Raw genomic sequence first — 15,427 nt, 5'->3', positions numbered from 1 at the left:
GCCGTGACCGGGAACTGAACTGGCGACCCTTTGGTTTGAAGGCCAGCACTTAGTCCACTGAGCCACACCGGCCAGGGCAAAAAAGTTTTTTTTGAGTCATTGAAGTATAAATTGCTGATATGCTGACCTTTCAGTCCCAAATACAGAGTCTGGCAAAAGTAATGCCTGCTTGAATGGGGTTGGTAAGATAATAATATGGGTGTAATAATTTATAGTTTTAATTTGAACATTTCACCTAAAATGTCATACAGTGTGCTTGAGTGTGATATTGTTATGTTACAGAATTACATACTTAAGAATTTGTAATAAAAAAGGGCATTATTTGTGCCAGACCTTGTATATTAATGTGTATTTCTTTTTAGAGAGAGGGGAAGGGAGGGAGAAAGAGAGGGAGGGAAATATCAATATGTGAGAGAGACATTGATCAGTTGCCTCCTGCAGGCCCCCAGCGGGACCTCACCCACAACCCAGGCATGTGCCCCAACTAGGAATCGAGCCAATGATCTTTTGGTTTGTGGGACAACACCCAACCCACTAAGCCAAACTGGCTAGGGCTTCACCTGTATTTCTTATAAATAAGGATGTCTTCATATACAACCACAATACTATAAAAAATACTAGGAAATTAACATTGATACATAAAATTCTTCTATACCATTCAAGTTTTGCCAATTATCCCAATAATGTCCTTGTAGCAGTAGGACCTGGACCAATATCACATGTTGTGTAGTTGTTTTTCAGTCTGCAACAGTTCCTCAGTCATTTCTTCACTTTCATAATAACCTTGACATATTTAAATATTACAAGCCATTTCTTTTCTGGGAGAAAAGATATCTGATATTTTATTAAATTCAGGTCATGTATTTTGGGCAGTAGTGTCACAGAAGTGATGCTCGTGTTCTGGTGGTACACTCTTTTGATTTGTCCCTTTATCATTACTCCCCCATCACCAACAAAGTATCATTATTTATTTTGATACTGAAGTTACTCTAGCTTTGATCGAAGGGAGCTCCTGCAGTTTGGACCCTGTGGTGTTTGGCCTGTCCCCATCTTTCTTTTAATATTTCCTAGCTCTCTGGCCCAAGATATTTTAGAACCATCTTTACTTTCTTTGCCCCTGTCTAGAACCAACCATTTCTCCAAGGAACTGTCATTTATATTAGTGGAGTGTGGTATTTAGAAACTAAGGTCTGGTGCTACATGTACTGTTCATTGCCATTGAAATACAGCTCTTCTCCAGGCCCTTTTCAAAACAGAGCTAGGAAATATATGCGTGATATAATTTTTATATACACTACTCATACATGTATAAATATATAACCATATATCTTTGATTCCAGTCTAACACTAAAGGGTTCATTTTAGTTTTCTCCTTTTCTATATTTGTAACTCCTTTCTCTGACAGTGAGAAATCTGGCTTTCATTGTCCTCAGTATGTTTACTTATTTGATCTGTCCATGTCTTTTTCACTTTCTCCCACCCCCACATCGTGGCCCTCCTCTCCCATGCAGACTCTTACGCAAACCACCAGGTCACAACCCCTCTCCCTGCCTGTGATCCAAATCCTGTGCATATCTTAAAGAAAAAAATGTATATCTCTCCCTTGTTTCCTCAGTTAAAGCTGCTAGAGGGCAGGCATTGTTTTATGAACTTATTTGGTATCCTTTTCAGTACTAAACACAATAATCACTTCTCACTTAAAAGATGATTGCATTGCACTATAGCTATGGTGATGCTCATTAGATGTGGGTCATTAAATCACAGGCTATGGAGGAGGTTACTCTTTGTTGTTTATTTTCTTAAAAGCATATTATAACTTAAATTTCTAAATGAGTACTATATTTAAACTTAATTGATGATGGAGTTATTTAAAAAATGACCCTTTGTTGAAATATATTTTTGGAACTCCTCTTTTGAAATTGCCTTTAGAAATGGTTTAGTAGTGATCTGAGAAATTCACTTTTAGTCCTTTACATCACAGCTCTGTTAACCTAGTGTTAACCAGTGTAGTCAGCCACCTTTATCAGATTCAGTTCTGGGAAACTTTACTTCCACTTGTAAAGTAAAAATTTACTATCACCAAAAATATATTTTCAGAAACATACATTTGCTTTGAAAATAGTTACAGGAGAGAAGTTTTAAAATAGTTCAAGTGAAGTGGCATAACTGAAGTTTTAACATGAAGTCCTTTTAGAAAATAACTTTGAAAAACAAACATTTGTTTTAAAATGTTTATATCCCAAATTGTGTTTTATTGCCAGTGTTTTTAGTAGATTCTATTTTTTTTCCTGCAAATGAAGAAGAAGATCAGTATACTTACTGATCTGATTTTTTTTTAAATTCTGTTTAAAGGTTTCTTGTTCTCCACAAGGTCTAAGGGTTTGGGTCCAGAATACTTCGTATTTGTGTAGTCGGGCTGGGCAGGTCCTCTTCGTTAGTACTCAGATGAATGGCTGGATTCACGATGGAAACCTGCTCTGCCCATCATGCTGGGACTTCTGTGAGCTCTGCCCTCCAGAAACAGATCCTCCAGCTACGAACTTGACCCGAGCTCTGCCACTGGGTAAGTAGTCTCTGGTTGGTGTAAAGAGAGAGACTCTTATAAGATGTTGAAAATTCCCTTCAAGGAAGCTTTAAAACAGGTTGAGTGTCTTCTCTTTTAATTTCTGTTTTAGGGGAAAATCTCCTTCCCCCTACTGAATTTTTTAAAAATTTCCTAACTGGAGCAATATTTGTTAAACATGTTATTTCAAAAATTACTCCATTGTTGAAATACAGTTTTGGAACTCCTCTTTTGAAATTGCCTTTAGAAATAGTTTAATAGCCATCTAAGAAAATCAGTTTTAGTACTTTGCTTCACACCTATGTTAACCTAGTATTAACATGCTTAGTCAACTACCTTTTCCAGTCTCAGTTCTTAACAGTAGATTCCCTCTCACTCGCAGCATGTCAATTTTCAGTACACACATTACATCACAGCCGCTGACCTGTTTCAGCACAGAGGAGCCTGTTCCCCCAGCACTACGTGTTCAGAGGGCAGTGCAGCCTCCTAGATCTAGCTTGATGGTCTTCAGAGTTCATTGCTCTGAATTCTTTATTGAGGACCTACACTCCTGCACAAGGACACAGGTCCACAGGAGCCACTGCTCCTTTAGTAAAAGCTCTCAGAGGTAGTGTGGAGCTAGCCTGTTCCTGTACTATGGAAATATTTCAGGTTGTAATGATGTGAAGCCTAGATAAGTTTTACTTCTTCCATCAGTTCAATGCCAGAGAGAATGCTTTGTGCCAGATAGGTTCAATGGAATGAAAAACAAATTTCTAAAGTCAAAATACTGAGTCCTCAGTTTTACACTCTCTCCATGTTAAACCTCTCTCTCTTTTTTTTAATGAATACCACAGTATTCTTTAATCAGACTACTGTTCCAACATTCAATAGCCAAAACCACATTGCCATGACAACCCTCTGTGTTCTTTTCTCTCTCCATCTTGATTCCTTATACTTACTGATCCTCAGGCCACCTTTTACTCCCTCCTGACAGTCACTGTTGTGATGTATGCCTCACCCAGCCTGTTTCTTCTCAATGTTTCCATTCAGTCCAGCCCACATCCCCAATCCCAAAGCAGCCCTGACCCTGTAACAGCTTTGATGACTATATCTGACCCTGGATGGCAGTCTCAGGCCTGCTATGTTAACTCTTCTGTGCAGTATTCCAGCGAATCAGCTGAGTTTTCTGCAGTTATAACAGTAATGACACAATGAATTGTTTGAAATAATGTGAGATCTTAGGTCCCTTTGATGTGGTATATAGTGTATATAGTGTTAAACTCTTAGTTAACTCTTGCTTTCATGTAAAGTAGATAGGATAACTTAATTTTATTGTCACTGTTAAATTGCTTTGGCTAAAATTAGCAGGCTGCTAGTCCATAAAAAAGTTGTTCTGATGGAGTTTCCATCCTCAAGCCTAATCTCAGAGTTAACTATAAGAAACTATCAACATCTTATTGTCCAAGAGATGGGTAAGGATTAAGCCATTGGCAGTTAGAGTTGAAATAAAGAGAGAGTTACTCCAGCTGGTTCAGGGATAAAAATTTTAGGAGTATAGTAGAAGAATGTGTAGGAATGTGGAGAAAGCCTGACCAGGGCAAGGGGCTAGGAAATGATTGGTTCCTGCCCTTGGAGCATAACAAAGATAAATGAATCTGTGGAAAGGAGGTGGGAAGTAGAATTGCACACCACCCCAGCCCGTCCACCTCCACCAGCCTGCACCTTAGGCTCTACTTCTGCTTATCCTGCTCCCTCTTTTTCAGTCACCCTTCTGAAATTACGGTGCTATGGTGTGATTTCTCTTTTCCCTGTTAATTAGCTCTATAAGGAAGCATGCTCAAAAAAGCATTGTAATCTATAAATCATTACCACAGTTTTGAAAAATATAAAATATTACAAGAATAGATGTATGTAGGCATTGCTTTTTAAACAAGTATCACTGTTGAAATTCTAAAAACCCTGACTTCCCATGTTTGTTAATGTGGGAACAGAGCACACACTAGGCCCTTACTGAACCATATGCAGACTTTACGTATGCTCTTTCTTTTTGTAAATAGTTTTTTTATACAGTTTTTTTGACCCATGAAACTTGTAAAAGTAAGATCTGACTCTTTAAATGTACTTACATGAGGAAATAGTAATAATTAAATTAACCTACGATGAAGCTTATTAAGTGATCATCCTAATTTGGGTTTTTTTGGTTAAAATTTTCTCTTATTATATTATTTTTTTATCTTTATTGTATTTTTTCCATTACCGTTTAGTTTCCTTCTAATCTGTTTTGTGAATTAAATTTTTTTTAGGTTTTTTTAGTACACTTTTAAAACATTAAAACTGCTAATATTCTAGAGGAATTATAAAAAAGATATTCCTTTCCCCAGATTCTTTGATTTTGTTACTGTCAGTCTCAGATTCACATAACTTTTTCTTGCATTTGTAATTTCTTTGCAATGTAAAACTCATCTTTCTTCCTTTTCTCTGGTCATCAGTTCTAAATGCTAGAGTGTGACTAGATGTTCTGTTTTGCCTAAGATAATGAATATGAAAGATTTATTTCTAAATTCTTTCTGATCTCTTTAGATAGTAGGGGTTATTTTTGTTTCCATTTATTGAATGCTAGCCAAGTGCCTTATGTCTATATCATTGCATTTGATCATCGCAAAACCCAATGAGGTAGGAATTACCATTTTATACACAAGAAAACTAAGTATAAAGATATTAATATGTGTACTGTCATATCTAATAAATAGTGAAATTCAGATCAAAACCCAAATCTGATCACCTCCAATTCATTTTGAAATACCCTCTTTGAATCTTTTCTTTTTAGAATACTGTCACAGAAAGGTCAGCATTTTTGAAGGATAACAAATGTTCCAGAGCTGCCATTAATGTTTTAATAGCTTATTAAATTTTAGTGCCAACAGTAGATAAACAATAGCCAGTCCTCCTCCATTTCCTTTGAGGCCAAACTGAGAATCAGGAGATAAAAGGATATGCCTGTGTTATTAGACTCCAGGTTCCATTCCCTGTTCCAGCCAAGACCACTCTACCTGATGCACTAGGCCAGAACTTCATCTAGTAGAACATTCTGGGGTGATGGAAATGTCCTGTAATACACGTTGCCCAATACAATAGTCATTAGCCACATGTGACTGTTGAATGTGTGAAATGTGGCTGTTGTGACTGAGGAACTAATTATTTTATTTCATTTGACTTAAGTTAAATTTAAGTGGCACATACAGCTAGTGGGCACCATATTGGACAGTGCGGTGCTAGGTCAGAGTTTCTCAAACTTTTGCATGCATCAGAGTCATGTTAAAACACGGGTTGCTAAGCCTCGCCTCCAGAGTTTCTGATTTGGAAGATCTGGGTCAGAGCCCAAGAATTTGCATTTTTAACAAGTTTCCGGGTGATGCTGATGTTGTTGATCCAAGAACCACACTTTGTGAAGAACCATTCTTGGCTAAGTGGGATTTTTCTAAAATTTAACAATTACCAGCTAATTCCATTGGAAAAGAGTAGAAGTTATATCATGGTTTACCTGAATTACATGTAGTGAAATAATTTTTTTAAATACTTATACCACATTATATAGTGTTCAGAAGAACAGGCTGCAGGACCTTGACGTTATCATTCTATACATCCTGTAGCTGAAGACCAGCCCTATTTTCTTTACCTTTTAAGCAAGTCAGACTTGAAGCTTGGTTGGTTCTTTATTGGTCAAAGTATTAGAAAGCACAACTCACCCTAAGATAAAGTCAGGTTGACCTGGTCTCTTGGCTGCTATAAAAATGTTTTCCATTCTGAGAATTGTTTTAGGAAATAGTTTTAGCTGTGAGAGAGCTCATGGCTAGGTTAAAATATACTAGTGCCCAGAGCCCCTAGAATCTTTTACTGTTTCCAAATTAAGCCTGGATGTGGATAGATGGGTAGCTATTTAGAGCTCAGGGACCATATGCCCTGGTTTGTCTGGGACAGTCCATATGCCTTTTGTCCTGATATAACTGATAATAGCATTCCCTGTGTTAAAATTATCAAAGAGAACAATTTAGTTTATCTAAGCAAATTTTATTTCGCACTTCATGAAGGGGGCAGTCTCCACTCGAGAGAGAGTCCAGAAAACTGCAAAATAAGGGAAAAGGGCTGCAAGCAGGAAACAAGGAAGAAGCACTTGGCTTAAGTTGATTGGCCAGGGTTGTGTATCTGACCTTGTTTTGAAAGATCAAGGAACAAGGAAGTAAGTATAGAACCCTGAGTTGTCTTGTTGGTTAGTGATTGGCTGACTGGTTATACTGTGTTTCTGGTCAAGCACATGGATTTTTTCTAAGTTTCAGTTTGCTGGTATGGCACCATTTTGGAACTTACAATTTATTTCAACACCTGTCTTAAAATGCCCTGATTTGGGATGACAAATTATATGGTTACCATCAAAAAAGGGACAAGGAAGAACAGAAGAGAGTTGTACTTCCCATGTCAGAATAGCCAAGATATTAATTTATTTTCCTATGTAGCATCTTTTTTTTAATCCTCACCCAAGGATATGTTCTTATTGATTTTAGAGAGAGAGAAGGAAGGGTGGGGGTATAGAGAGAGAGAGAGAGAGACATCGATGTGAGAGAGAAGCATCAATCAGTTGCCTCCTGTATGAGCCCCGACTTGGGATTGAATCCACAGCCTAGGTATGTGCCCTGATGGGGAACCCAACCCATGACCTTTTGGTGTAGGGATGATGCTCCAACCAACTGAGCCACCCACCCAGGGCCCTGTATAGCATCTTTAATTTTGCTGGGATACTAGCCAAGTCACTTATTTCTTTTCTTGGGTGCTACTTTTTAACCTTGATATGGTGGGTACATCTTTTCTTTCAGCATAAATATTTTGTTCTTTTTCCAAAAATAGAAAAAAAAATGACTTTATACATCTGGGCTTTAGGGAAGTCATTGATTCTGCTCTCCAAGGTGGTCCTTGTTCACCTTTTAATAATCATCTGTATTCACCTGTCACTATTTAATTGATATGATGTATTCCAAATATGTCTGTGGAAAGTCAATTTTTTGTTTTCAACCCTAGATCTCTGTTCCTGTTCCTCTAGCCTGGTGGTCACCTTCTGGCTTCTGCTAGGCAATCTATTTCCTCTGCTGGCTGGATTTCTTCTGTGTGTATGGCACTAGGAATGGAAAAGAGAATTCTCAAGGCATTCCTTTGTGTCAGGTTCCTCTGAACAAAGCACAAAATCTGGGCGAGTATCAGCCTATGCAGATGGCAGAAGTGGCATTCCTGACTCTGGCTTGAAAGTGTTGATCACAATCAGACCTTGAAGCAGAGCTTTACAGCACTCACTCTTCATCAGCATCCTAACAGCCTCGGCGTGGAGAAGCAGAAGGAATTCCAAGTCATCAAGTCTCTTTATTTTTCAGGATACATAACCTTCCTGAAATTTTCTTTTGAAAATGGGATATTGGTGAAATTTTTAGAGTATATACCTCAGCATTCTCATTAACCTAAAATGATGGGAAAGTTCATCAATACTGTAATAGTTTAAAGAACAGCAAGATTATAAGTTGTGGATCCTGTCCCCAGAAGTATAAATTGTCCTTTGACTTAGAGAAAATAATTGAATTGAGGTTTCTATGTCACTGTTATACCTATTTTGAATTTAATGGATATCCATGGTACACTTAAATCATTATTCTCATTGTTCTAAAAATTATTTTTTAAAACTACGTTTTACAAATCTTATGATTTAATCATGCTTGCCTTTTTAAAACTAGCTATGTGATTCAGTTCACTACTGAATCATTATGTATTGGTAGCCCTCTTCCAGCTGTATCTCTTACTCATTGATCTTCATAGCTCAGTTTCCTGTGGTCTTCTCCATTTGTCTAAATAATGACTTGAAAAGCTGTAGAAGCAGAGAAAGAAAAGTAATGTGCCCTGTAGAAAACATTGAAGATATGCAAACAGAAGAAAACATAAATGTATACTTTTCAGATAATAGTTAAGACAACTATAATTCTACAAAAATAGAAAAGAAATTCTGGTATAGATAAATATGCAGTTGTCTTCACATGGGCTTAGGAATTGTTTCAGAATAACTTCTATCTGAAGATTATTTTATATGTAAGAAGAAAAATGTAAGTCAAAACAAGATCATCTGAATTGTGTACCAATAGCAAAGTGTGGGTTTTGTGTACGGCCTATCTAGTAGCATCCACTTTCCCATATAACACATGGCTTAATTCTCAGAAGTTGGAAGATAGCCTTTGCTTTCAAAGGGGGTGATGTCCTTTACCTCCTGCTTTTGACACTTCTGTTACCATGTAGATTCTGGTCCACAGAGGCAGTTCTGCTCTGGAGCTCACCAACCCCACTTTACTAATTAAATTCTTTAATAATGAATGATGCCCAGTTTTTCTCTAAAGCGAGTAAGTCCTGTGGCGTTATGAACACAGCCCTTGGACAAGCATTCATTCAGTTTTTGGTTAGCCCTTTAATTCAGCATATAGTTATCGAGCACTCCATATATGAAATTATGCAAACAAGCAAATAGCATAATTACTAGGGAGTACTTCCAGCTGACTGTTTGGCACTGGGGCCAAACAGCAACTCCAGTATAAAGGAAAGTTGCCTGTTTTAATGCATACATTTTAAATATGTATTTAAGCATGCAGTTTTGAATTTAAGGTATTTGTCATTGTGAAAAGCTGGGGGCCTCTAGCATATCCTCCTTCAGCTAAAGGGAAGCTAAGGGTAGAAGGTGTTGTTGGGTCAGTACCCTGCTCCCTGCCTATGTCATGTATACCTTAAATTGAGCAAGGTCTGAGAAGAGTATAGAGTATATTTTTAAAGAAAGTTATAGAAATCTAAACTTATATGCCTATTGTAATCGTGAATCATCCTGGAAAGTTGTATAAAGAATTTCACCAAAAATACTATGGATTAAGAACACATTTGAGATTTACAATGATAAGTTTGATTATATTTTTGACTGTTGTGCAGTAATGCCATTTAGGTAGTATTGTTTCTGAGCATGGTGCTTTTTATACTTGAAATATATTTTTACTTTATTTTGTATTGATACAATTATATTTGCACTAATGACTTTCTGGAGAAAATATAGATGACATTTTTCTATATATATTTATTAAGCTTGGAATCTGGTAGTCCAGTGTTTTCTCTGCACAAATATGAAACTTGATAAAGTATGTGTTAACAAATCTTGAATTCCTGAGGGTAACTAAATGTGCTGGTGTCTTCCTTTGTCTTCAAGTCTTAGAAGTGGTCGCTTGTCACTGATTTTCAGAGTTTGCTCAATGAAGACTTGTAAAAGAAATTATAAGAGGCACATTTTAGTTACTTAGATTATGACAATATTCTAAAAAGAGGACTTAAAATCTGAGATTTCAATGCAGAACTAGTGGGCTAGAGTTCAGTTTTGAACTGAAGAGTTAAAAATGGCCTAAATGTCAGTATTCTGTGGCAGGTTATGCCCTTCATGTTGGCAAAACCAGTTCACTGAGGAAGAGACGGGCAGACTGCAGCCATGGTAGAGGGAGCTGGGGTAGGGAGGGGAATGGGGAGTAGCTGATTTGGGAATAGTAGATTGGAGTCCCTTTCTGACTCAGAAAGTGTCAAGTGCTTATAAAAACTGACTACCTCAGTTTTCAGTTCGGACTTAGGTTTATTTTGATCGTGTTAAGGTCCCAATTGTATCAAGTGACTTTGTCTCTCAGGTTTTCAAGAACAGAATTTATTGGAAGGAAGCAAAAGCCATGTCAGTAGACTTGAGCTGACAGCTTTAAAGAAACTGGCAAGCAGTTAGGAGGTCCCCATGTAAATCCCTCCAATATTCTCCTGAAAAATGCCCTTTTCCCTTACTTATTTCTTAAGGATAGTTATTTTTGTTAAGACCAAATAGACATTCTAAAAATGTTATAAATTATGCTTAAAATTAGTTTCAGTCTAATAAGTTGGCTTAGATTTTATCAATACTTGAAGATGAAACATAAATGAAGTTTAAATAGTTTTAGGAAGATACATAAATAAGTATACTAGAGTATTCTATAAAATTCAGTATCAATATTTTCTTTAATATTAGAAGACTCACTGGTTGCAACCATCTGTAAAATGACCAGAGGCTTTGTCAGAATCTTTCCAGCTCTAGTATTCTGTGACTGATACTCATCCAGAATTGCTAGGTCACTGCTGGCTCCGGCCCACCTCGTCTTGGAGTGTGCTGGCTTGCACGTCATGTTCATCACACTGTTGTGTGCTTCATGCCTTAGCACTGTCCCTGTCCTTGGGAGCTGAATGGAAAGAGAGGAGCCTGGCACTCAGGGCCTTTGAGCAGTCATGGCAGGTGGAGGCGGACTTCAGTCACAGCCCCGCGGGCCTGTTTTATAATGGGCTCCGGCCATTCGTGCTGGGTCCTTACCGCCCAGGAGGACTCACATTTTAATAAAGTCTGTGCTGCTCGTTCTGAAGAAAGAACTTACCTGAAGGGATGACTGTTGGTGTGTGTGGGGTGTGTGTGTGTGTGTGTGTGTGAAGTACATTTAGTGAGGGTTGGATAAGGAGTGGTTAATATTGTCTTTTATGTTTACACTTTTAATAATAAAATTGAAGATTTAAAAACTAATCTTTATTTATGGTATTGAATGTTAAGTGTAATATATTCCTTGGGAAAACACAACTTTAATAAAAATGAAAACTAACCTGCATCTTGTCTTTACTTAACACTGTCAATGTTTAAAAACATGGATGAGGAACACAAACAGCCATGCATTCTGTTTGGGGAAGACGAGGTGTTCATTATAAAGCATAATTCAGTTTTTATTTTAACCAGAGGAAAATTGTCATACTTAAAGAATGAAAGTAGATGTTATGTAAAGCCACAGAGTGGCCTTCCTCAGACAGTTAAGCAGAAAAGAGAGCCGGCTAAAACAATTTAGGGCAGCCACCTCTGGCCGAAGATTATCCCAGTCCCTTTAGTTCTGTGCTGTGTACCAAGAGTTACATTGCACGACCAGCCTGGTGCATTCATTCAAGTTCCACATTCCATGTGGCAGCGGCAAGTAGATTGTGTCTGTAGTCTTAGAGGGTGATTCTTCCTCAGGACCTGAAAGTAGTTTGAGAGCATGTACACTAAGAGCCATTCTGTGGCAAGGAGCCAAGCACTTTGTGAAGCTGACTGAACATAACCTGTGTGACCAGACTGCTGAGCTGAAATCTTTGTGGGAAATTTTAATAATAATGTTTAGATATTTTTGAGGTTTAAATATTTCACTATAAGTAGCTAAAACTATATACAACACAAACTTTCAAGTACTTGAGTAAATCCAATATTATTTGCCCATTGTACTGAGGATAAATCTCATACATTACCTGTTTATACTTTTAGTATGTTCATAGAATACAGCTTATTTAGTAGGTGTTATTATGTAAACTAGTCTTCTGTCCACAGCCTCTCTAGATTTGCTGAAATGGAATTTAAATCAGTTTTTAAACTGATTTAAATCTGTCCAATTTAAATCAGTTTTGTTAGTATTCAACCAGGTATTCATTCTTTAGAGTTGAAAGTAAATTGGACATATTTGGAGGTAGTTGTCCAAATATATGCGATCTGATGTTCTAGTAGATGACCAGTACTACCCCCACATCGTGTATGTGCAGAAATGTTTTTTCTGCCTGTAGACGTTAGAGTACCTTAGATCCAGTGCCACTTTAACTCTTAATGCTGCTGACAGTTCATTTTTCAGTTTCAACAGAAACAGTGACTCAACAACTTTCTGTCATTATTCCATTTGAAAACATTCAGATCACAAAAGTAGGTTTACAGTCGTTTGTATGGAAAAAGACATGCAGGTTATGATTATTACAATACTTTTATCAACTCAAAAGAATGTTGCATGCAACTGTAAACCTACTTTTGCCTGCCCCTGTACAACTACCTGGCTTCCTCCTCCTTGCACCGTTGTCTCCTAATGACATTTCAAGAGGGCTGCAGGTTGATTGGAAGAGCTTTCACATGTGCTCACACACAGGCGTTCATGAGTGTATACAGTAAAGGTTTTGTTTTGCTGTATCTGGTTGAGAATATGAAAATTTAATGTAAACAAAAGAATAGAGAAATGTTGCATGCCTCAGCACAGCTTGCCACCCCAACCCCCAGAGTCTTGAATCACAATTGAGAGTAAATAAAACAGATGCCACTGTTTTTAAATGATTTGGTTAGTTGTGAAGCTTTCTTGTTGCTAAGAAAATCAAATGAAAAATCTGCATTTCTTACCATAGGTTTGACAAAGGAGTAAAGAGAGAGCCCCTAAGTACTGTATAGGTAGGTGATCAATAACCATTAAGGATGAGGATCGTCATAATGGAGAGAAAAATGAAGAACTGAAATGTTTGAGGAGAGGCAGCCCTCAGACTGACCGAGGTGAGTCAGTGGCCCTGCCGTGCTGGGACTGTGCCCCGACCCCCTGCACGAGCAGTGTGCGCCAGGCCACATCGCCACACAGGGGGTGTTTCTCCATTTTTCCTCTAACTTCTCTCACAGCCATCCCAGCTGTCTTCCACCCCAGGCTGTGGCCACTCCTTTTCCTGTCTCCCCATCCTCAGTTCCAAGCAACCCAGTTTTCTCAAGTGTATATACCTATCAATTTGGTGGTACTATCACCTGGGGGTGGGGGGGGTGGTAGGTTTTTTGTCTCCATCATTTCTCAAGGGTTGATTTGGAGGGAGGGAGCCAGCAGCCCTCCCTAATTTACTAACTTGTCAGAAGCCAGAAACTCCCCTCCCTCTATAGTCTGCTTTTGTTGTTTTATGATTTTCATACCACGATTCACTTTCCAGGCTGGGAATGACAGTGCTTGGTGCACCGTGGCCCAGGAGGCATGGTGGTGGAAGTGCAGATTGGAGTCTGTTGAGAAACTGTCATCCATCAGCTCCAGGGTGGGCAAGCGCTCACCAGGGTATGGCCAGTAAGATGCTAAAAGTAAGCCAAAAGCAGAGACGTACAAACTATTGTAGTCCAGAGGCAGAGGCAAATGGCAAAGGTGATTCTAAGTACCGGGGAGAATGAAAGTCTAGGGATTTGATACTGAGAAAATAGTCAAAGATGAGGGAAACAGAGCCAGAGGGAAGCCCTGACTGGTGGCTCCGCTGGATGTCATCCTGCAAGCCTGGGGTGCTGGTCGGGGTGCCTATGAGAGGCAACCGATTGATGTCTCTCTCATATGTCAATGTTTCTGTCCCTCTCCTTTTCCCTCTTTTCCCCTCTCTCTAAAAGTAAATAAAATCTTTTTTATAAAGAATTTTAAAAAGAGAAAGAGCCAGAGGAGTAAAAGTGCATGCATAATGACCAGATCACAGCCTCCTGGTTGGGGGTGGGGGGGCTGCCTTTGCTTTTGGCTCCCAGATTTAAGTGCACTGAGCGTTCCTTCTGACACTCAGCACAATGTCAGAAGGAACTTAGAAGCAGAAGATACTGAATCTAGTGATTTAACACTGCAAAAATATTTTTGAGTGTTTACTATATTCAGTGTGTATTCAGCATTCTTGTCCGGCATTGTACTTGGACATAGGAACACAAGAAATTGACAGATATGGTCCTTGTCCTGGAGCTAGTGAAGGAAGGGGACTGTTAAACATACAGTAAAGCATAGATTTGAAATTGATGGGATAAAATATGTAGCATGCTGATAAGAAATAGTAGATCAAGGCTGAATATAAAAGAGTCTGAGGTGTCCAATAGAGTCAGGCTCTGAGAAAATAGAAGCTGGGATCAGAGCTCAGGAATGGACCGCTCCCTCCACTGTAAGATAGGAAAGACCTGGAGAGAAGCAGGGACACATTTGTTAGGTTTGGTGACTGGAAGCTGAGTTCCTGGCTCTGGAAAGGAAGTCATTATTGTCTGCAGTAGGTGGGGTCTAAAATTTGAAGAGCATTAAAGGTTTGAGCTTCTGCAGAGCGATATGACTGTTCTGGGCTCATCTTCTTTCTAGAAGACAGTGTATGCCTTTCCAGCCCATAGATGCAAGTCTTTTTTTTACTTTAGATAGTTTTTAAAACTTTTATCTTTATTTATTGTTTTCAGTTTTCCTCTTTAGGGAAGTCAGTAATATATATGTTTGTCTTGTTACTATCCCTTGTTTTGTAATCCTTAATTCTTTATTTCATTGTCTTTCTCATTTCAGCCCACTATCTCCTTTATGGTACTTTCAACAATGTCTGTTGTTCCTTATGCTCCTTTCATTTTTGCTCTCTTTTCTATGGCTTTGTGTTTCCATGATTTTACTTCTCTGAGGTATATCTTTCCTTAGCCCACATCTGCCTCTCAACATTCTCAAAGTTGATGATTAGACACTGGGTTTCTGGGTATGGCTGCAGCTGCCTCCAGACACTTAAGTCTCCATCATCCTGGTTGCTAATAGCAACAGAAGCAGAAAGATGGGCTCTGATTAGCACAACCTAATTTATGTCCAGAATCCTAGCTTCAGGGGGAATTACAGAAATGTAGTTTTAAGCTTCACACACTCTACAAACACAAAGATGGAGAAATGGAAGTTGAGTAAGCTGGTCCACAGTATTTATCATAATCATCTATGTTACAAATACTTTTTATAAGTTTATCATTTGTTGGAAGTTTTACATTTTAAATAATTTCCTCTATAGTTTTTGTCTTTAGTATTGTGCTTAGAAGACTTTCTTTACCCCTATTATATACTTTTTTTCACTTTAAAAGTGTAGGGAACCGGTTTGTTTGAATTTGGCGAATGTGATTCAGCCCTGTATCGAAAGCCGACAGGAGCGAAGTGGTGGGCAAGAGCCAGACCCTCAAACCGGTTTTCCCCTGGGAATCAGGCCTAGAAAATACCTCTAGGC

At 38.4% G+C, this 15,427-nt stretch overlaps 1 protein-coding gene across 2 annotated transcripts in view; it reads left to right on the top strand.

The window, feature by feature from the left end:
• The window catches only part of LMLN (leishmanolysin like peptidase), an 82,321-nt gene extending 71,084 nt beyond the window's left edge, over nt 1–11,237 (top strand). For both annotated transcript variants that reach the window (XM_045852013.1, XM_045852012.1), the window contains 2 exons: nt 2,353–2,563; nt 7,616–11,237. In XM_045852013.1, the coding sequence (XP_045707969.1) occupies nt 2,353–2,563; nt 7,616–7,716 (312 nt within the window). In that variant the 3' untranslated portion in view covers nt 7,717–11,237. The remainder of the gene's footprint in view (nt 1–2,352; nt 2,564–7,615) is intronic.
• The last annotated feature ends 4,190 nt before the right edge of the window (nt 11,238–15,427 follow it).

Source organism: Phyllostomus hastatus, unplaced genomic scaffold (genome assembly GCF_019186645.2).
Source record: "Phyllostomus hastatus isolate PE091 unplaced genomic scaffold, TTU_PhHast_1.1 phas_contig_86, whole genome shotgun sequence".
NCBI lineage: Eukaryota > Metazoa > Chordata > Mammalia > Chiroptera > Phyllostomidae > Phyllostomus > Phyllostomus hastatus.
The sequence above is the reverse complement of the archived record's forward strand: the minus strand, read 5'-3'. Positions and strand labels throughout refer to the sequence as shown.